This window comes from Laetiporus sulphureus, assembly GCF_001632365.1.
Source record: "Laetiporus sulphureus 93-53 unplaced genomic scaffold LAESUscaffold_30, whole genome shotgun sequence".
NCBI lineage: Eukaryota > Fungi > Basidiomycota > Agaricomycetes > Polyporales > Laetiporaceae > Laetiporus > Laetiporus sulphureus.
Genome location: NW_024468539.1, coordinates 116057 through 136030, shown reverse-complemented (window position 1 = coordinate 136030; position 19974 = coordinate 116057). Strand labels below are relative to the sequence as shown.

The following is a 19974-nucleotide window of genomic DNA, read 5'->3' as shown; positions in this document are numbered from 1 at the left end:
CTTGGCCACCGATTTGAGTTTTCCTGATGCCGCGCTAGCGAGCAAGGCCAGGCGACGCCACCTGCCCTGGCCTGCGTGGGTTTAGAACTTTAAATTGTGCGATTCGATACCTAACATGTTGTGGGTCTAGTAGGACTGGGTACACCGAGTCGAGGGTGAAGTTCGGGACTAGCGTGAGGTACGAGCGCTAAAGAGACGCGCTCACCTGACTTCCGGTATCGCGTCTCTTCTCTCCGCCACCACCTCGCTATTTCCTCGCTTTCGAGATTATTCACCCACCCACTCCTTTCTAGTGTTTAGTGGTGGTGTAGTCATGCCATCTCTCCTACGGCAGCTACGCACCACTTGATGCTCGAGAGATTCGGCTTAGTTGGGCTCGGAACCCCAGATCACAGGCCAGCGAATTAGGAGCCTGGCCACACGGGGCAGGACACCGGACATCTTTCGCGCGGATGCCCGATGTGCACGCACCCCGGACGAATCCTCTCCCCCCACAGTAACAATATCCTACAACGCCATAAAGGCCGCGCTTCGCTGCATATCCTTCCGGCTCTTTGTGGCATCAGCTGAAGCTCTTCAGTGCCTAATTTTGGTCACCCTTCCGTGTCTCGACTGTTACATCGGCGAACGATGGCTCTTGCCATGAATATGCATTTCCAGCTTTCTTGATTTGGGAGAGATAATGAGCGTCGTAGACTCGAATTCATCAGCAGGTCTTGGCATGCAGCGCGGTGTTTCAGTATCACAATTTACAAATGCGCCAGATATATGCAAACGTGCTATATCGCGCACACTATTGGCAGCCTTGGATGATGCGTATATATCCAATAATCCTTCACTACATCGTACAAATACGCCAGCTATGCACGTCAGCCCGATGCGTCCACATCGATCATACCCACTTCTTGTTCCCAAAGTGCGAGATGAATGCGCCGGTGTCTTGCATGCCGAGCCCAGAGAGGACCTTGAGCATCATGCGCACCGATTGCTCCGGCGTAAGCGGTTTGCCCTCCCAATCAGGGTACACATTCTTGATCTTCTCCGAAATAATTTCGTATTCTCGTATGAGCTCCGGCGTTGCTGAAAAACATCAGCAGATCAGTGTTCTATTCGAGAGCATACCAACGAAAACAAGCATTTACGCACGCTGTGCACCTCTGGTATCCACCAAACCGGGGCTGATCGTAATGAACGCCACGTTCTGATCCTTGTACTCTGCCGCGTACTTCGCGATCGTGAGGACCAAGGCGGCTTTGCTGATTGCATACGGCGCACTGCTCGCAAATCCGGTCGAGACGGTGAAGTCGGGATCGCTGAGACCAGAGCCGAGCGAGATTACTTTGGCTGGTTGAGCTGAGGACACGCGAAGTAGCGGCAGAAAGGCATTAGTCGTGTGGATGACGCCGACGACGTTCACGCGAATCTGTTGTGGCATATGTTGATAAGTGGAAGATGAATGAAAACATGGGATCACAGACCGAGTCAACGATGTCCTTGTCGACAAGGTCCGCAGGGCTTGGATGGACGTAAGCAGTGGATCACGACGATACGGTCCCAAGAAGGAACACTTACTATTCATCCAGAAGGAGGTTGCGTCGTTCCACTTCCAGGTAAGCAGCATTGTTGATCAGGTAGTCTAGCGAGCCGCCTGTGACCTTGGAGACCTCCTCTGCAGCCGCCTGGACAGAGAAAGTCGTGGTGAGGAGGACGGTATCATGTGTACAGAGGAGTCCCACCTTGAGTGCTTTCAGGTCGAGCACATCCGCCTGTAGGATGTGGACGTTCGAGTGTGGCGCGTCGCGCGCCAGGTCGAAGAGCTTTGTCGCGGTGGCTTTGTTGCGGACGAGGCCGAAGACGACGTTGTCTGCGCTGGTGCTCTGCCAATGAAAATCATATTCAGGGTCAATCTGAGCAAAATAGCGGGTGATCAACAGGGACGAACCAATTGCCGCACAAACTCGAGCTATACACGATCGACGATCGGCTGTTAGCGAGATGCAAGAATCGGAGATGAGGAAGGAAACATACCCCAATGCCTCGGGATGCTCCTGTTATGACGTAGGATGGCATGATCGATGGATGTGTAGCTTATGACTGAAGAAATGGTAGATTGATGAGGATGAGACTTCCCACTTGCGAATGCCTGGTTTATATACCTTCTCGCTCCTCCAGCGCTCTCTCTGTCACCGAGGTTTGTCATCCTTCGACGAGGCCCTCGTCATCCATATGCATCAACGTCCGAGACTATTTTGTCAGCACCGTCCATTCGAGTGCTCGTCACACAAACTTCTTCGCCCGGAAAGACCATTACGCGCCAACTCTTCAGAACGAAGCATTTCGAAGCGGCGGATGCGGGGCTGCTATCTCCGATGCGAGTCGGGATATTACCCGGGAGCCAATGGGAGGGCGTAAGCGGATTGTCCGATCGCGCACTATCATTATCGTAGTTTGGATCGGCCAAATTCAGATCCGCGCAGTTCCGAGCTGCTATTAATACCGAAATATCGTACTAATCGATATGTTTCACAGCCAACCTCTGGATGCTACGCCAGCTTGCTTGCAGTTAGATCTACCCTGAGCAGGTTGGGCGTCTTGCGGGCTGGCCATAACAATCACAATTTGTTCATATACGAGAAGATTGCAAGTCACATCATCCTAACAATACGTCAAACAGCACATCGCGTGCCATCAGGAAAGTCTTCTCTTACTTATCACGCTTGGATCTGCTTATTCAGGGAGATCAAGATTGTGAGCAGAGAAATAAATAAACACAAGAAATGTAATCTACTTATCCGGGCTTGAAAGCTTGAATGGCGGCTGATTGACATCTTCTCACTTGTATAAGCAGCTTCAAGCCGATAAGTAGGTCCTGGGAGCACAAGTAAGTGAGAGATCTTCCTGATGCCGAGTTTCCAGAAAGGCGCGGTGACCGTATAATTGCCTGAGAATGACTGGCAGTCCTAGTGACTATATGATGTTAAGTCATGACATCCCGGGCGGACTCGCTTTGCAGGAGCCTTGTGGGTCGCCTCGAGAGAGGAACCAAGACCATCTTACAAGGATTCTCGCGGCGAGATGCAGAGCGCGTAAGCCTGTCGTCTTGGCCATAAACTCAGACCGTTCTCGTGTTATGTGCGGTGAGAAAAATGAATGCCTTGGTGGACTGCATGCATATACAACATGGCATCCAGCACCACGATGCATGTTCAGCTCATGGAGAGAGCTTGAATTGAGCGAAGATGTAAGAAATGAGGTTTGAGCTTGAGAACGCTGTCTGTTGTCGCATCTTGCCAACTCAGAAGCCGTCAAAATCCAAGAAAAACAGCAGCGATCGGGCTAAAGCGAATAGAAAATGCATATAAGCCGATATATTGCTAATGAAGCAAGCTTGTGCTTGTTACCCTTGCAACTTGTGTGCCATCCAAGTGCCGTTCTCAGATCTCCGGAATTCCCTGCCAGGAAACTCTATGATTGCGCAATAGCCTCAAACCGAAGTCGGACGCACTAGTATGAAAGGTAGGCTCGCATTTCACAGAAACATGTCGTGATGTGGAGCGACATGTGGAGCCTTCTCTGTTCTTAAACCGATGAATTGTCTCTGTAAAACCAAAGAGAAACATTTTCGCTGTCAAGCTATAACAAGTCAATGACACTTCGGGTCCCGCTCGGCGCTCGGAGACCTGTCAGAGCCTAGGACTCGTGCCAGTCCTGGGCCCATTGATAACAATGTGACCAGATATGTTCCATTCGGTGCAAATGCCACTAAGCACGATAAGCACTGTGCAAGCAAACATCCTTCCGCGAGTGATAGGTGAAATCCAGAGGCAGAGATGGGCGGTCACGTCATCGCCCAGGAACACGTGGGTGTGACAGGTCGTGTTTCAAGGCCGCTTCTTCAGACTCTTCTGCAGTTTCAGAACTCTGACAGCATCAGCTTAGGGGCTACACTGACTAGAAAGGCTGCCGTCTTCCTTCAGTCAACTCGGCACAAAGCATTGTGGTCGCGTTTGCCTCTCGCGATTCGTTCCTGATGCGTCCATTGACTCGTATGAATTGCGCGTCCGCTGGCCTAGGTGGACCGCTTTGCCACGCTTATCAGGTCAAGAGATGCGTCGTCTTCCATTTGTGTACGACATGCCACGAACTTCCCCCAGTCTTCTCGCTGAAAGGATGTTGCCTGTGTGTTGAAGAACGTTCGAAGGGGCGCCACTCCGTCCTGCTCGTCATCTCTTGTTTTTAGCAAATGTGAAGAGCTGGGCGCTTCAATGGCCGCGATCACGGACTGCCAGGAATCCTTGTTCGTCTTTGCTGAAGCTCCTAAGGTCGCCCATCAGATCTCTTATATACGTCCCGAAGGCCGTTCGAAGCGGCGTTGTGTAAGAGGGGTGGTCTCCTTGAAGGCTTTACGCAATCCCCTTAGCCGAGGCCCGTGCGTGGTACAAAAGCGCCAGGGTCTCGCGCGGTTTCTACACTGCACCTCATATCCATACTGTTTCTAGTTCGGTGCTTGCTTGATCCTATTCCCTCTTGACCTTTACAAAATGCCTTCCGCCGAACCTCCGAAGGTGAACGGTGGTTGAGGTCTATGCGATTGTGCTTACGGCCAAACGTCTTCTACAGCGAACTCAGGTCCTCGTCATTGGTGGTGGCCCTGCCGGGAGCTATGCTGCCTCGACACTCGCCCGCGAAGGATTCAACGTCGTTCTGTTCGAGATGGCCAAGTTTCCTCGGTATGCACATGTCTCCACAGAGTTGCCTCGATGACGTAGTGAATGCCATCTTCCCACTAGCTACCATATTGGCGAATCTTTACTCCCGTCCGTGCGCCATTATTTGCGGTTCATTGATGTGGAAGAGAAGATCGCTGCATACGGGTTTACGCGCAAGGTGAGCAATTGATGTCCTCAAGCTGTCGTTTTGCTGTCAAGGCCCATCTGCTAATCTGGCGACCGGAAGCCTGGCTCGGCCATCAAATTCAATCAATATATGCGTGAAGGATGTAAGTAATGTGTTACTTTCCTTGCCGGAGGCATCGCGTTTACATCCATGTGTATCGATGTTCCTCATCTGACATACGCGCCGGATACGCAGATTTTTCATCACCACATCGGCTTTTGATTCCTTCCGTGACCGTTCCTCGACTAATAATGAGTGTGTTTATCAGACACGGACTTCGTCGCTCTCGGTGCCGAGAACAATGCGTGGAACGTCGTCCGCTCCGAATTTGATCACTTGCTCCTCCAGCACTCTTCCTCGTCCGGCGTCCGCGTCTTTGAACAGACTCGCGTGACCGAGATCATCTTTGACGACTCGAGCAAGTCGACCGCCGGGACCTCCTCACCACGTCGCACTGGCCTCTACACTGTCGATGAAGATGAAGATGAAGAAGCGGTACATGAGCTTGGGCGTCCGACCTCTGCCGTGTACGAGACCGTCATGGGAGGCAAGGGCGAGATTGCGTTCGACTTCTTGGTGGATGCTAGTGGACGTGCGGGCCTGATGAGCACAAAGTACGCTAGTTTGTGAAGGCATACCGCACACGGCTAACATCACTTATCACAGGTACCTGCGAAACAGACGCTTCAATGAGTCGCTCAGGAACGTGGCTGTCTGGGGCTACTGGCGAGGCACCGATATGTACGGCGCGGGAACGGGGCGCGAGAACGCACCGTGGTTTGAAGCTCTGAGCGGTACGCCATTCTTTTGCGTTTCGACTGACATTGGCTCATGAGGCGTGGTCTTCTTCATTTTACCCGTTGTATACATGTGTTCCTCAGATGAATCTGGCTGGGCGTGGTTCATCCCACTACACAAGGGGCTAACATCAGTTGGCGTCGTCATGGACAAAAAGCAACTCGGCCTCCGCTCTCGTGCCTCCTCTTCCGCCAGTACGGTCCAAACACCGCCACTGCCAGGCAAGCGCCACCGATCGCTCTCGACGCGCACATCCTCCACGCTCGCAGAGCGCTATCAGAGCCTCCTCCAGCTTGCGCCGGGCGTGCTGAAGCTCATCGGAGATGGTGAGCTGGTAGGTATGGACGAAAACTGCGCAGAGGGCGGTGAGGGCCCTGCGGTGCGCAGCACGAGCGACTTCAGCTACTCTGCAAATACCTATGCGGGAGAGGGCTTTCGTATTATCGGAGACGCTGGAGGTGCGCACACAGCTCTCACCGCTTCGCATACAGCGAACTCAGACTTTACGTATAGCGTTCATTGACCCGTTCTTCTCTTCCGGGGTTCACCTCGCGCTCACAGGCGGGCTATCAGCTGCCGCATCCATCTCCGCCTCGATACGCGGAGACTGCTCCGAGCTCGAGGCCGCACAGTGGCATAGTAGCCGGGTCGCGATCTCGTATACCAGGTAGGTTGATTATATGCGCCTCTTTCATCCTTCGCAATGCCCACGCCGCACCATGCAGGTTCTTGGTCGTCGTCCTTAGCGCATACAAGCAGATTCGCGCGCAGAAGCAAAACGTGTTGGCCGACGTAGACCAGGGCAGCTTTGACAAGGCATTCGTGTTCCTTCGACCAGGTATGTAGTTCGATCTCTCAGACTCACAGGTGCCATTATCCCGGCCTGACTGTGCGATCCAGTCATCCAAGGTGGAGCGGAGATGGGCACGCGCCTCTCCGAGGACGAGCTGCAGAAAGCCCTCGACTTCTGCGTGCACCTGTTCAGCCCAACCACGCCTGAACAGCACGAGGCCGTGCGCAAGAGACTGGAGCAGCTCACGGATATCCCTACCTCATCGACAACGGCAGTGGATAATGAGCCAAAGCCGTTGGATCGGCAGTCAAAGGAGACAATTATCCCGCAGCAAGACGTGCCTGGCCTGTTGGACGTGCATACACCGATCGTAGACCCAGCAAAGCTCAAGGAAGTCCTAGCGCACCACAGCATGTCGCTGCTATCTTCAAGCGCTGAACGGATTGAGGCCGACGCAGAGGTCAAGATGGTGCTTGATAAAGTAAACGCTCGCAGAGTCATACACTCTGAGCACGGAAATGGGCTGAACAGTCTTGAGGAGGAGGCAGTGGATGGCTTTGTTGTGAGATTGAGGAGGGGTCAGCTGGGACTGCGGAGGTCTTCGCAAACCTGAACAACGCATGTTGCATCCAAGACAGACGGCGATTCTGAATGCCTATGCATTGTTGTTCGCAAGGCACTGTATGTGCTGCGTCGTGCCCGAAGCTATGCTGTTCTATAGTAGGAGTCCATGTCTCTTTGTTCGTCTACCGCAAATCAATCCCACTGGATCCGCTTGACGTATTCGCGGATGTTCGAGATCAGTGAATCGTGTATCTGATCTCCTGCACCCGTGGCAATCCGAAGGATGATCTCGTTCAGCGAGGTCGAGCCGAGGATGTCGACATGATCGCTCGTCGTGCCGCCGCCCCGAGGAATCTTTGCTGAGGGGTTGTGTGGAAGCTGTCCATTTCGCATGTCAGTAACCATCCCCTGTCCCCTAAGACTTGAATGGACATGCATGCGTACCTCAACCGTGACAACCTCGATACCCGCGGGGTTCCACCGTTTGCGTTTCCAGCCCTCCACGCACATCGCGCCGAGACTAAGCAGGTTCACCGTGCCATCGCCCTCGCCCATCCGCACGCCGTTGATCACCTTCGGGACGGCGCTCTCATCGGTATATTCCGCGTCGATATGGCTGTTTCGTGAGAACGGCATGTCGAGTGGTGGACGGGGCGTGATACAGTCGGTGGTGTTTGAGCAGGAGGCATCGACCATATCCGGCTGGACCTCGTCGTATTCATATTCTTCGCGAGTATACCTGAGATAGGGCGCTCATGTGGTAAGGGAGGAGAGGAGAGGGGATGCTTAATGACCTACCAGTAGGAACGCTGACGAGATAGAAGGTGAGAGCTAGGTGAATATTTTAGGTGCTGTGAGCTCACCTCGGTTTCCTTTCCGTGCCCATACAGGCAATAAAACTTCGTCGTTGGAGCATAAGGCAGTCTGCACATCGTTCAATCAGCCTAGCAAGTTATCTGCCGGTAAGACTCACTGTATCTCTAACGGGTTCGTCCATTTTCTGTGGTCGAGATTGTTACGCTTGAGTGCCTTCTCGTCCCGCTCGATTCCAAACGAGTAGTTGGTCTCCATCATCCGCTAAATGGGGCCATCACATCGTTGGCGCTCACACATCGAGTTCATCCGCCCATTCGACGAACCACGCACCTGAAATGCCACGGGTGTCCGCTCCAGGACCCAGTTCCCAGCTTCCTGCGCAGTCATGTTCGTGACTTGCGTGCCTTCATCCTCGCTCGCGAGGACAGCTTCACGGAAGACAATGAGCTCACCGTGGCTCTGCGTGTTGGCTACCACGTCGTCTGGCGCGAACGTCGCATTTCCCCAAACCGCGTCGCCGCCCTGAGGGAGGACCATGAGGACGTGTGCGGGAATGAGAGCTTGCTTGCTTGCCTTTATCCACATGCTTGCACTGCCAGCCCAGCTGAGGAAGAGCTTCTGGCGCTCTTTACGAGAGAAGAAGCGCTCGAGCACTATTGAGAGGTGAGAAGTGGAGAGCGTGCATGACGGAAGTGGTCTGTACCGTATGCGCCGGCAGGGTGGATCTGCACCGTATCTTTCATCTCGCCAGAAAGGAAGGAAGACATTGACTTGACCTAAAAGAGAGGGGGGCACGTGTAAGTAAAGTTCCTCCTTTGAGCATCGCTTTGGATTGGTGGACCCACCACTCCCTATATGCGTTGTGTTTTCTGAGTAGCTGCTTGTACAACCGGAGAATGCGACACACCAGATAGGATCCGCCAATAGTCACCAGAGCCTCTATATGTTTCTTTGGTAGTGACGGATCAATACCGTATTGCCTTCATAGCCGATGGAGATGGACAAAGACAGCGCTGGGACATACCTCAACCCAATTCGAGCCGCCTTTTCCGTGCATGGGCGACTCCACCCATTTGAAGCTTCATGTCAACCAAAATTAGATGGCATTGGCGTGAGACACGCGTGAGAGCAACATGTCAGTGCCAATCGCAGTGTCTCTCGCGCCGTCAAATAGACATACAAATACTGTCACCGTGATCAGCATCCAATCCTGTGGTGCACCGCGATGATCAGCGCACCATCATGACCTGAGCAACGATGGCGCATCAGTGTGATATGTTTACTATGACAGGCGTTGCTGCGCACGTTGGCTCCCATAGAGTGTGCTACGAGCACCACTCGTCTATTCTCGCGTGTTCTGGGCCCAATGAATCCGTAATCAAAGGCAGCACGCAATAGCATGTACGAGGCGACATACCTGAACCCTTCAATGGTCGTCTTGAGCTTGGTGAAGTAACCGTCCCGCTCTTCGAGGTTATAGCACGACAGGCGCCAGTCATATGGTGCGAGATGTAGGTTGTTTGTGTCGTAGTTGACGACGGCGAGGTTCTCCACAATCTTTGACCTACATCAATGTTTCACTTATAGCGCTGCATTGACGTGTCGTCCGGCAACACACCATAGCCAGTATCCTTGGATGAAGCTGCTGGCAGCGTCGATGCCCTCAGCTGCCCTCACCTTGGCGCCGGGCCGGTCAAGCCCCGTGATAGAGTCGAGCATCAAAGCATTTATCCACTTCTCCTTATTGAACATAACCTGGGAGAGCATCGTGAACCCGCCCCACAACTTCTGGCGAAAGAACGGGCGGTAGTCCGGCGCGGTCGACCACGATTCAAGACTCTATCCAGAGCTCGTTGCAATACACTGAGGCAGAGTATATGCCGGAGACTCACGGTTGAGATGATTCCAGGGATCAAGACTACAGGATGCTTGGCGCTCAAACCTTCTGCCGCTATCTTCTCCCCAACGGTGAATTCGAGCCCGTTCGTGTTGAGCTTCCAAGGTTCAGGCACATTGCTCCAGAGCCTTCGCCATTCGCTCTCTAAGCGTGTAAGGTCGACTGGAAGGTCTGGGAACGTAGGGACGCTGAGCTCGTACTGGTCGAGGAGCAGTGCGAGGTGCGTTTGAAAGTCGGTCAAGTCGCTTGGTTGGATCATGATGAATCCGAGCAGAACGCCCACTGTTGATGCATAATCGTGATTAGATCAAAGCTATCAGATATTGATGGGTTGTTACTCGCCTAAGATGCCCAAAGGAAATAGAAAGCGCCTCGTTGAGAAAAAGTGGCGACCTCTCTGTAATGAACAATAAGAAGTTTGCCAAACCCAAATTAGATACAAATTATTAGTCCATGATGCCACCGAGATTAGCGGAAGAGATAGACATGCCTCGTGCTTCTTGAGCTCGTGGACGAGTTCCTTCTTCTGCTGTTCGTCCTGCTCGTTGGTCGACGAGTCTGCGGGCGTGTTCGCTCCCGAATTTTCGTCATTTCTCGCTCTTTTTCGCAAAGGCATGACTTTATAGGTCCAAGGCACAATTTTACGGTGATAAGACCTGCGGTAAGCGGTGCGGGAGCGAGCAGACGAATGGGTCGACGTCAGAGGGACGCGGTCACGTGTGGCGCGTAGAGCAAGATGTGGCGGAGATTCCCACGGAGAGACGAACACGCGGCGGGGTCGCGCACATCGGGCCATCGCACGCCAGCACCCGCCAGCTCGCTTAGCTCGCCGTCCCTTCCCCTCTCCTCGCCGCCGCCCATGATGGCCTCGGGCCTGCCTCTCAGAGACCGTCGCCAGTCCACAACGCCAGAACCTGACCCTGCCTGGCTCGTCACCCCCACCACTCCTCTCCGCATCGCCAAACGTGACTCGCCCCAGCCCAATCCCGGCGCACAGCTTTCCCGCCGCCAGTCGAACAGCTACAAGCACCTCAAGAGCAACCGACTGGTGTCCAAGTCGCCGTTTCGCTCGCAGGCGGCTGACGACGAGCCTCCCCGCGTAAGCGGCGAGAAGCGGCCCCGGCCGTTATCGATGGCCGCACAGGCTGAGAACGAGCACCCCCTGGGCTTCAAGCGCCGTCAGTCAAAGGTCTTCGAGGGCCTCCTCGTCAAGGAGCCTGTCTCCAACAGCCCCTTCAAGCAGCCAGAGCCCGTCCCTGACCCGCCCCTCCTCCCGCCCAAACTCGCCCCCCCGCTCCCCGTCCCCTCCTCCCCCGCCCGCCCATCCCTCGTCTCCAAGCGGCTTCATGGCCCCCGCGGCACCACCACGGGCTCTGTCAACAGCCGCCGCCATCGCCGCAAGACGGTCAGCTTCGACGAACGCTGCGAGGTCGTCGAGTTCGACGTCGAGGAGGACGAGTTTGACGAGGATGTGTTCGAGTCGGGCGAGGAGGATGAGTTTGACGACGAGAGGGAGGAGGATGGTGACGACGTTGATGATGACGATGACAGCGTGCGACACCCGCAGCCGTCGGAGGAGAGCTACGACAGCTCGCAGGCGGGCAATGACAGCATCACTGGTCTGATGGACTCGATGCTCAAGGACCACTCGCATCCTTCTCCGCACTCGCTTCCGTCTGATATTGATAGCGTCGACAGTGTCCCATATGGCCCCACAAGGGCCGCATTTGATATCGATGTCCCAGGTGCAACTACTCCTCGCCCACCACGGATACCTGCTGCCAACCCAAGCTCGCCGCTCGACTCGCCCGTCCCGCCCAGCAAGCTCACGTTGGCGTCCCTCGCGCCAGCAGACGCACATGAACCGTTCGAGGAGCCTCTCCCATCTCCATACTCGCCAGAACATCGGGTTCTCCCCGACATTGCCGAGGATGATACTCTCCCCTACATAACTGGCGAGCGCGACGTAATGGACGCTCGCCTGTCCGCACGCTGTAGGTGTTTCCTAGAAGGGGCAAGTCCTTTCCCACTAACTGTCTCTCAGATGCCGAAAATTGTTCCCTGCTTCTTGACGTCCACAGCAAACCACTCCCTCCGCCTGAGCCCTCGACACCGCCCCAGCTCCCATCAGACGCCGGCATGGACCCCACCCATCTCTCAATCGGGCACTCCGAAGTCTCGCTGCACGGCCTCGCGCGCTCGGAACCTCTAACAACGGATGAGACACCCCCAATATCCCGCGCAGCACTCTCGTCTCCTCCATCCTCCATGCCCCCCGTCCTTGCACCAGACAAGAGTCGTTTCAGCGACAGCCAAGCGCGCGCCTCTCCGCTCCTGGACCGGATCGAGCCGTCACCCATTTCGCTCCCACGCGGACTCACCCTCACTCCGCCCGTCCCGCCCAAGGATGGCGTTCCACCGAGCCCGTTGTCCCTTGCGAGTGGGTTGCCACCTCCGGTTTGGCCGTTCATCGCGTCACAGACGGGGCGGCGGGGGCTCGGGTCGCCGCTCAGGCGTGCGGTGGAAACGAGGTTGGATAACGATACATCAATCATCTCGGACCCGAGTGCCAAGGATACCGAACCTGACGACATGGAGCATGAGGCGGACGATGAGCAGGATGCGAAGATTGGCACGGAGAGCCTCGTGCGGCCACGCATGAACCGCGCGATGAACCTAACACACGACGGCGTGCTCGCTCTTGACCCCGAGCCACAGCCAATCGACCCGCCGCGCCCGACAATCCACACGCGCGCGCACACGGACACAGTTACTCCATTGCAGGAACCCGCGCTTGGTGAGGGTTTAGACGAGAGTCGTCCGCCTGCACAGCGCCTGGAGGACGTGAGCGCGCTGGATCAGCTGATCAAGGATGTTGCACAAACTAGTACGAACGCCCCGTCCGCTGTGGAGCATGCGCAGGCACAGGTGGACGCTGTCGCGGAGGGCATCAAGGCGCTCCAGTTTGATAACATCCCGACGCCCTCGGACGAGGCGGCATACGAGATTGAGACGGTGGATGCCCGCCGCCCTGGTCATGCGCGGTCGCGAAGCGAGCCTGCTCCGCTGGAGTTCCGCATATCTCCTCCCGACGAGGACGAGGAGCGCCCTGCGCCTGCGCCTGCACCAGTGCCGATGCCGCCTACGAAGGATCGTGATGATAGAGGGCGAGACGTGGTGAAGGAGACTCAGGAGACAGAAGGACGGCCGGGAAAGCGGAGGACGAAGAGTGCGAGCGCAGTGGAAGTGCGCAGCGGTGGGTTGTTGGACATGCTGCCGATCGAGAAGGAGGACCCGTTGGAGTACAGCATCAATCGTGAGTTGAAGCGGCTGGAAGTTGCGGCCAAGAGCGTAAGTGGGGTCGAGGATGACTATCATCGCTTTGTTACAGGTGCCGTCGGTGATACTTATGTTCCACGACAGAAATATCGCGTTCGAGAGCACAAAGAAATGATTTATGCAACCTCGGATGTGGGGCATGCATCTTCTGCTGATATTGCGGTAGAAGTCGAACCTGATCGGGCGTGGAAGACGGTCAGGCAGCCGTCGGATATGGTGCGGAGCGTGTTCACTGCTGACATTGACGGAACTCATTTCGTCTTTTAGAACGAGTATGCGGACCAGATCAGAGAGCTGCATGCGCAAGACAAGTCGGGCAAGATGTACGGGAAGGTGTTCGTTAAAGGTATGTGTGGATCATACCGATCGGTGGTTGGATTTGATTGACGGTATCCTCCAGTGCTTGGGATCAAGAGCATCGTCCCTCCTATACCTGACCACCCGACTGTCATCAACTGCACGTTGAACAATGGCATACACTATGTCACCACGCCTGAATGTCGGCTCGAGCGAGAGTGCCGGATCGAGCAGGAGTTCGAGCTGTATGGCTTCTATACTATTATTCGTTGTAGGACAGAGGCTGATCATTTATGGGCATTATTTCTAGCATTGAACATAGCAAGCTCGAGTTCACGCTGACGATTAAAGTCCGCCGCGATCCACACATCATAATGCAGTTCAAAGCGAATGACCCACCACCACCCCCTCCTACGCAACCCGTCACCCGACAGGCACCTCCTCCCGCTTCCAAGGGCGGCAAACGCCCCTTCTTCTGGCAGTCCGGGCCCAAAAAGAACAGTCGAGCGATCATGCCACCGCCCGCCGCGACTCCCGCGCCCGTGCCCGCGTCCTCCGAGCCGCGGATGGTAGAGAACCTGGCGCGGTACCTGAAAGGGGACGGGACATTTGCGCGCGCGTTCGTGTCATTTCGGGACATTGCAGCGCGGTGCGACACGAAGCTGCTCGAGACGAGCTATCCGCTTATCGGGCAGCGCGCGGAGAGCAAGACGACAACAAAGACGATGCAGGTCGGTGAGATCATGCTGCAGATCTTCAGGTTGCCTCCGCTGCCGGGCGTCGCGGCGGAGCAGCTGCCGCAAAGCCTGGAGGAGTGCCACCGTGGCTTGAGGCATACTGCGTGGCATAAGGTGACCTATTTCGAGGGTACGCTGACACAGTATGGTGGCGATTGCAATGTGAGTGAATGATGCTCCATATAACCTTTGGGGGAGTAGACTGACGCGTAAGTAGTCTTGGCGGCGACGCCACTTCAGGCTGACCGGGTCCAAGCTCGTAGCCCATAATGACGTCACGAAGAAAATAACATCGGTTATCGACTTGAGAAAGCTGACTGCAGTTGAGGACGATGAGGACATTCGTTCGTCGATGAAGAGCCCTTCGTCTGGGTCAAGCTCGCATAGTCGGCACCTCGACGAGTTTGATGGGCCCTATGGCGCGCAGCGATCCTTCCGCCTGTTGTTTACTCACGATCAGGTCATCGTATTCTTTGCTGATACGGATGAGGACAAGGCGAGATGGTACGTTCCCTCTAACTAATTGGACTCGCCCAAGCTAAGTACATTTTTTGCATGCACAGGCTGGAGGTGCTACGAGCCCTTGTGGGACGCATCCCGCCCAATCCACTCTGGGCAGAGCTAGTATGGCACCACCAGCAAGAGCTCGCCAAGCAGACGGTGCAGCCCAAAATGCACAACAGCGCGCCGAACCGCTGACCACGTATTCTCGTCATGACTTGCATGACCGCCCCGTCCACATTCTCTGATCTCGCATCTTCCGTCTCCATCTCATCGCCAGACAGACAGACATTAATCATCGCATCGCATCGCATTCGCATTGTATTCCATAGCTCCCACAGCTTTTTCATACCTCTCTCTCTCTTGTCATGTCATGCGGGAGTGCGTCCTGGACGGACCATGAATGCGGGCACGGGCACGGTCCACGGACGCTCTCATTGTATCGCATACCCCTCATAATGCATACCGGCTCGTAATGCATAACGTTATATCGGTATATCGTAGCGCATAATATAGCCGCATAATGTTATGTACCCGTAGCCTTAGATGGTCTTGGACGAATATACCTCTCATCGTCGTCAGTCGCATGTGTCACCGTGCATGATGTTGGACAAATCATCTCGTGAGCGCTTGAACAGCTCTGGCGGATCGATGATGCGGCATGCTGTTCCGTGTTTTAAGGATGCGTTTAGGCTCTTCATATGGATGTATCATCGGCTGAGCATGCGTATAGACTGATCCAAACAAGTCGTTCCATGTTTTGAGACGCGGTCCTCGTGCAGCACATTGCGCAGTCTGAACCTGGCTGATCGCACTGCTCATCAATGCCGTACGCCGGCTACTGTCGATCCAGAAGTCGAACGCGATCTCGCCCTTTGTCTCCCATGACTGTCCCATACAGGCCGAAGACTGGGCGCTTGAACTTGCACATCACTTCTTCATCCTCATTGAGGGGTAAAGGCGCCATGGCGACGCAGTGAGCAGCTCCCGGTGGTCGACTTGCTCGAGTCATCAAAGACGATGTCGACCACGCGAGCCTGGTAAAAAGACGCGAACGCCGGACGAGAAAGCGTACCGAACAAGCAGACGCTCAAACTCGTAGCGGACGACATTCCATACGTCGCTCTCGGCGCCGATAGCCCGTATCTGAGAAAATGCCCGGGAACGATGTCGGAGGAGATCAAGACGTGACGTGATTATCCTATAATGCGCATATATGGCGCACATACCAAGTAAAAAACGCCGGTACACATATCACAGCCATACGGTGATGACGCAAGTGCGGTACCACCGACGAGGTAGCAAAGAGAAATACCTACGTCTCACGCAAATATTGATTGAATTCGATGGTCGAGCCAGGCTTCCGGTTGTCAAGTCAGTACATGGGCTCTGATAGCAACATGGCAGCACATTACGCACGTAAATCATACATCTCACGCACGAATGTTTGCGCAGCGAGATCACCTTCTACATTGATGAGTGGCAGATAATGCCGGATGGATGGGAACGATGACCGGTTGCTTGGCAGGAAGATGGCGTAACTGTCTAATCGAGGCAAGACGGCGGAACATTTACTTACAAAGGGAAATTGACCATCCAAAATAGAACGATATTGAGGCCTTCACGGGTGGGTGTTGATGCAGCATAGCTACCAATGATGAGGACTTAAACAGAAGGTATTCGTGAGAGTACAAAGCACAACGTTGAGAAGTAAATAATCACATGGGAGTTGAGGTCGAACAGCTGAGAGTGCAGGTATGAGACGGAACCTGACAGGCTTAAGACTCTTAGTCCTTTGTACGACTACTCATCGGAATGCGACTGGAAGCCACTTATGAAGGCAAAATTATCATGGAAGGCCTTCTGAATATCTTCTGGCAGCCGCCGCATAGGACGTTTGCAAAAGAATTGGTGGACGGTCTCGAAAGCTTTAGCGAAGATGGATGAAGCATCCGGACAATCCGTGGTCACGATCAATCGACGTGATTCTCCCTAGCCATTCAAGCCGCCAGCTCATCGTGTCCAGTGTGCTCGATGCTCCTGCAGAGGCGTTCGGACACTGAGGAAGTCTCGAGTGAAAGTGTAGTGATAAGCGGCAATTTCTGTGTGTTATACGAACTCAAGAGCAACATCGCAAGGGTGAGGTGAGTAGAAGAAGATCATAGCTCGTCGCATGCGTATGAAGACAAAACATCCCTGATGAGCATAGCGAGACAGATTGAAGAGCAGTCTACTTCGTCGGCCATCGTGCAGAAGATAGCATATGAGAAACAGAGATTGAGAACAGTACGCGGTCTAAGGATAAGATGCTTCCAATGAAGCAGCTTTACGAGTTGGTGTAGTAGCACGGCAAGTCTGCGAAAGAAAGATTACGGAAGCCGCGACCTGTCACATGCACGTGCCTTTTGTGATTGTGTGACCTCTCCACTCGGCGATGCTTTCTCCATGAATGAATGTTGAACCTTCTGGCTGTCGTCGACGACTCGCGAGCAGTCTACTTACACCTGCCTTATATCAATTCCATACGCTCGCATCGACTGAGAATCACTCGATGGCTATCAATCGCAGTGGCTCACCCCAATCCTGGGAGATCTGACCGCCGCGAGCGGTACGACGCTACAACGAAACAGGGCGATGACACTCAAGGAATGTTTTTCTGATTTAAGAGGACAGTCCTTGAGTCTAGAAACGAAAGTGCTGCCTCACCTCTAGAATGCCGGAAGTTTCGGATTATGTCGCAGGAACGCCTCAAAATCTCTTACTCATGATCCCGCAAGCCTGACACGTATGGCGGACATGCGCGTGAGAACTTCTCCAGTGAGTAATAGGTCGTCGGCTTACGGCATGTATATTCCCTTCAGGCTGATAGTCGCAGGTAGTTCTGGGCTCTGGCTGTCTTCGGGCTGGAATGGAGCCGTGCGACGACCTTCCAAGCGTATGCAACGGTAAGGTGCATGAGCAATCCAAGTCCTTGCGACTTGGCTAGATGCAGAATTTGCCCTGCCGATTGAACAGGCTCCATCGTGCTGATGGAGATCAATAAGCTGGACATGCATAACACTAGGGCATCCTCCTTGCACGACTGGCATCATAAGACGGAATGAGTGGTCGGGATGCGATTGCCGGTGTCTTTTGATCAAGTGCTCTGCATGTTTTGCTGAGAATTCTCGCATGCTTCCTTTGGCTCATTCTTTTGCACGCGTTTGGGTCGCGCAAAGGACGCCGATGTCATCCCGAAAATGGAGGATGTCTTATTACAGGCAAGCCAGCACTTCTCCGTTTGTAAGGGCACGATCTAAACTGATGACATAGCGGAATATATATATGCTATCCATATATATAATAGCGCACGATTGACGTTCGGCGCCATATTTCTCACGGATCCTACGTTATATTTCTATGATCCGACGCTCGACACTGCTAGACTGTCGTCCGTTTGCATTTTATCAGAGACTCGGAATGATGCTATCCTGAATTGATCGTGTCGTTCATTGGGGCTAAATCGTCTTAAGATAGGCTTCGTAACTGCACGAAGGATGCTTCTGCGAATTTAAAATGACAAAGTCAATCGCAGGCTAAGGTAATTGTGCATATCAACTGTGCTGCCTACTGCCCTTCAGCTAACCCAGCTTCCTTTCTCATTTGATGGTGGTATTCTGATGGACGGATAACAAGGCCACATCGTCGAAGGCTGTCAGCTGCGTTACTCAAGTTTCACAAGTTATGACGATGCACGTATATAAACATAAATATTGGCTTATCTCATGATTAGGACTTTCCTCATTAAAACCTCGCCTCTTCACTGGCCCGGCTTGATTTTCCGCCTCAATCAGCAATCAAACTGTCCCACAGCAACGAGAAGACAATCCAAACTCTTGCCGTCGTGAAATATACTCCCTTTGTGATCCATCTTAATCCTTACACCCAATTCGCATTCACCGACGCGGACGCGTTCTTGCTCGATACCGCGAATTTTGAGGTGCATCAGACAATCAGCAACATCTTATGGCGTTCCATGTCCGAAACATACTTGGGAAGGATGTATCGCAGGTCAAAAACAGCTTGCAAGTACAATTGCTGTCGTTTATCGCTCGAGTGTAAGTGTTCTACTCGTTTGGCCTCAACCTCTACAGTGACGAGAGACTGACATTTCTCCAACCCTGTGCTGTTTCCATAGGTCATATCATGGCTTCTATGTGCTTCGTAAGTGCAACAATTAGCTAGCAGCGCCAGTTTCTTGCCGGCAAACGCAGTGCCCCACCAATCGAATGTAAACAACAACGAAAAACGTACGGGCCAACCACAAGCGTGGAAAGTACTGAGACTGCCAAGCAATTGTCCTGTCACTTGTAGTTTGCACTGAGATGTTCGCGTGCGGGAATGATCCCCAGAATCATCCACATGTGCCAAAGTATATGCCCAAGCATGGCGACTGTGAGCTGTCTGTACTTCCGTCATCGAGAGGATGGCATACCTTCGTTACTAGTCGAACCTCTGACGTAGGTGGCGTGTATGACTATAATGTTGCGTGGCTAAACCTTGCTTAGAGGGATGAATAGGGAAACGTGTAAACTGTTTGGAAGCGATATCCCCGCCGGTTCATTCTTCGGGGCTTCTAATCGCTTGAGCTCAAGCGTTCGAGGGCATGCCTCGTGACACAACTATTCAAAGTTGATCTCAAAAGACTGTGCGTGTGCGTAATGTTTGTGACGTATGTGGTGCTTAACAATGATAGAATACGTCGCGGCTGCCTCATCAGCTTTCCGACGATATTGATGCGCCTGTTACTTTTGTCAGGTAGAAGTGTGGCTGTCATGATGCTTCCAGGGACGCATCTCTGTGACACAACTGCGACATGAATTCCAGTTGCTCGAGCAATCCGTTGCCCATGCATAACGCAGCAGCCCAACACGCATTGTCTGCACACAGAGCGTGCTGTTAACCCACAGGTGCGGTTCCGTAAGATGCCCTTCATTATCGGAGCCGAGTCCGATCATTCCGCACGGGAAGCGAGCATCGCAAAAATGGTGCGCATTGTGCGGGTGCTCAATGTCTCTAAAGACGTGCCGATTTCCATTTATATTCTCCATCACCCTTTTGATGTCTCTGACGACTTTCTTGCTGGAAAAAAGAAGGCGTTCCGTGGCGCTGAAATGCTGTTAAGCGAATCTACGACGTTGCGGACGCTAGCTCGTGCCCAAGAACTCACCGTTGAGGAATCGGTAGCCTTGGCATTATAAGTATAAGCCGTATAAATGCTGATGGTTTTTGGTCACCTTCTGTTCCCTTATCGTCGACCATCTTTTGGATCCTCACGTTCATCGGTGACATTTGCC

The 19974-nt window shown here is 53.6% G+C and overlaps 5 protein-coding genes across 5 annotated transcripts; 2 read left to right on the top strand and 3 right to left on the bottom strand.

Annotated features, from left to right (window-relative positions):
* Nucleotides 1-730: 730 nt before the first annotated feature.
* Nucleotides 731-2105, bottom strand: LAESUDRAFT_703034 (NAD(P)-binding protein). Its single transcript, XM_040906510.1, has 7 exons — nt 2029-2105; nt 1943-1963; nt 1737-1877; nt 1573-1679; nt 1479-1515; nt 1147-1423; nt 731-1080 (listed from the first exon to the last, which is right to left on the bottom strand). Exons 1-7 carry the CDS (start codon nt 2068-2070, stop codon nt 893-895), a joined length of 813 nt encoding a protein of 270 aa, XP_040762473.1. The 5' UTR covers nt 2071-2105; the 3' UTR covers nt 731-892.
* A 2240-nt stretch (nt 2106-4345) lies between these two features.
* LAESUDRAFT_744162 (FAD/NAD(P)-binding domain-containing protein) lies at nt 4346-7100 on the top strand (the record flags this gene model as incomplete). Its single annotated transcript, XM_040911297.1, has 10 exons — nt 4346-4565; nt 4621-4730; nt 4791-4887; nt 4957-4999; nt 5165-5510; nt 5563-5690; nt 5778-6152; nt 6208-6361; nt 6420-6532; nt 6595-7100. Exons 1-10 carry the CDS (start codon nt 4542-4544, stop codon nt 7098-7100), a joined length of 1896 nt encoding a protein of 631 aa, XP_040762472.1. The 5' UTR covers nt 4346-4541.
* A 143-nt stretch (nt 7101-7243) lies between these two features.
* LAESUDRAFT_737771 (phospholipid/diacylglycerol acyltransferase) lies at nt 7244-10252 on the bottom strand (the record flags this gene model as incomplete). The annotated part of the gene is made up of 16 exons (XM_040910823.1): nt 7244-7429; nt 7496-7790; nt 7850-7860; nt 7915-7975; nt 8025-8128; nt 8198-8389; nt 8441-8520; nt 8571-8643; nt 8775-8816; nt 8892-8930; nt 9173-9224; nt 9285-9431; nt 9486-9706; nt 9760-10046; nt 10107-10157; nt 10228-10252. The coding sequence occupies 16 exons, from the start codon at nt 10250-10252 to the stop codon at nt 7244-7246; spliced, it is 1866 nt and encodes a 621-aa protein (XP_040762471.1).
* Nucleotides 10253-10536: 284 nt separating this feature from the next.
* LAESUDRAFT_727601 (uncharacterized protein) lies at nt 10537-15316 on the top strand. The gene is made up of 8 exons (XM_040909253.1): nt 10537-11758; nt 11809-13115; nt 13188-13319; nt 13371-13449; nt 13504-13645; nt 13711-14299; nt 14355-14641; nt 14701-15316. The coding sequence occupies exons 1-8, from the start codon at nt 10624-10626 to the stop codon at nt 14834-14836; spliced, it is 3807 nt and encodes a 1268-aa protein (XP_040762470.1). The 5' UTR covers nt 10537-10623; the 3' UTR covers nt 14837-15316.
* On the bottom strand, nt 15046-16284 carry LAESUDRAFT_784375 (uncharacterized protein; the record flags this gene model as incomplete). The annotated part of the gene is made up of 5 exons (XM_040913871.1): nt 15046-15675; nt 15714-15839; nt 15868-15953; nt 16080-16183; nt 16218-16284. 5 exons carry the CDS (start codon nt 16282-16284, stop codon nt 15477-15479), a joined length of 582 nt encoding a protein of 193 aa, XP_040762469.1. The 3' UTR covers nt 15046-15476.
* Between the last annotated feature and the right edge of the window lie 3690 nt (nt 16285-19974).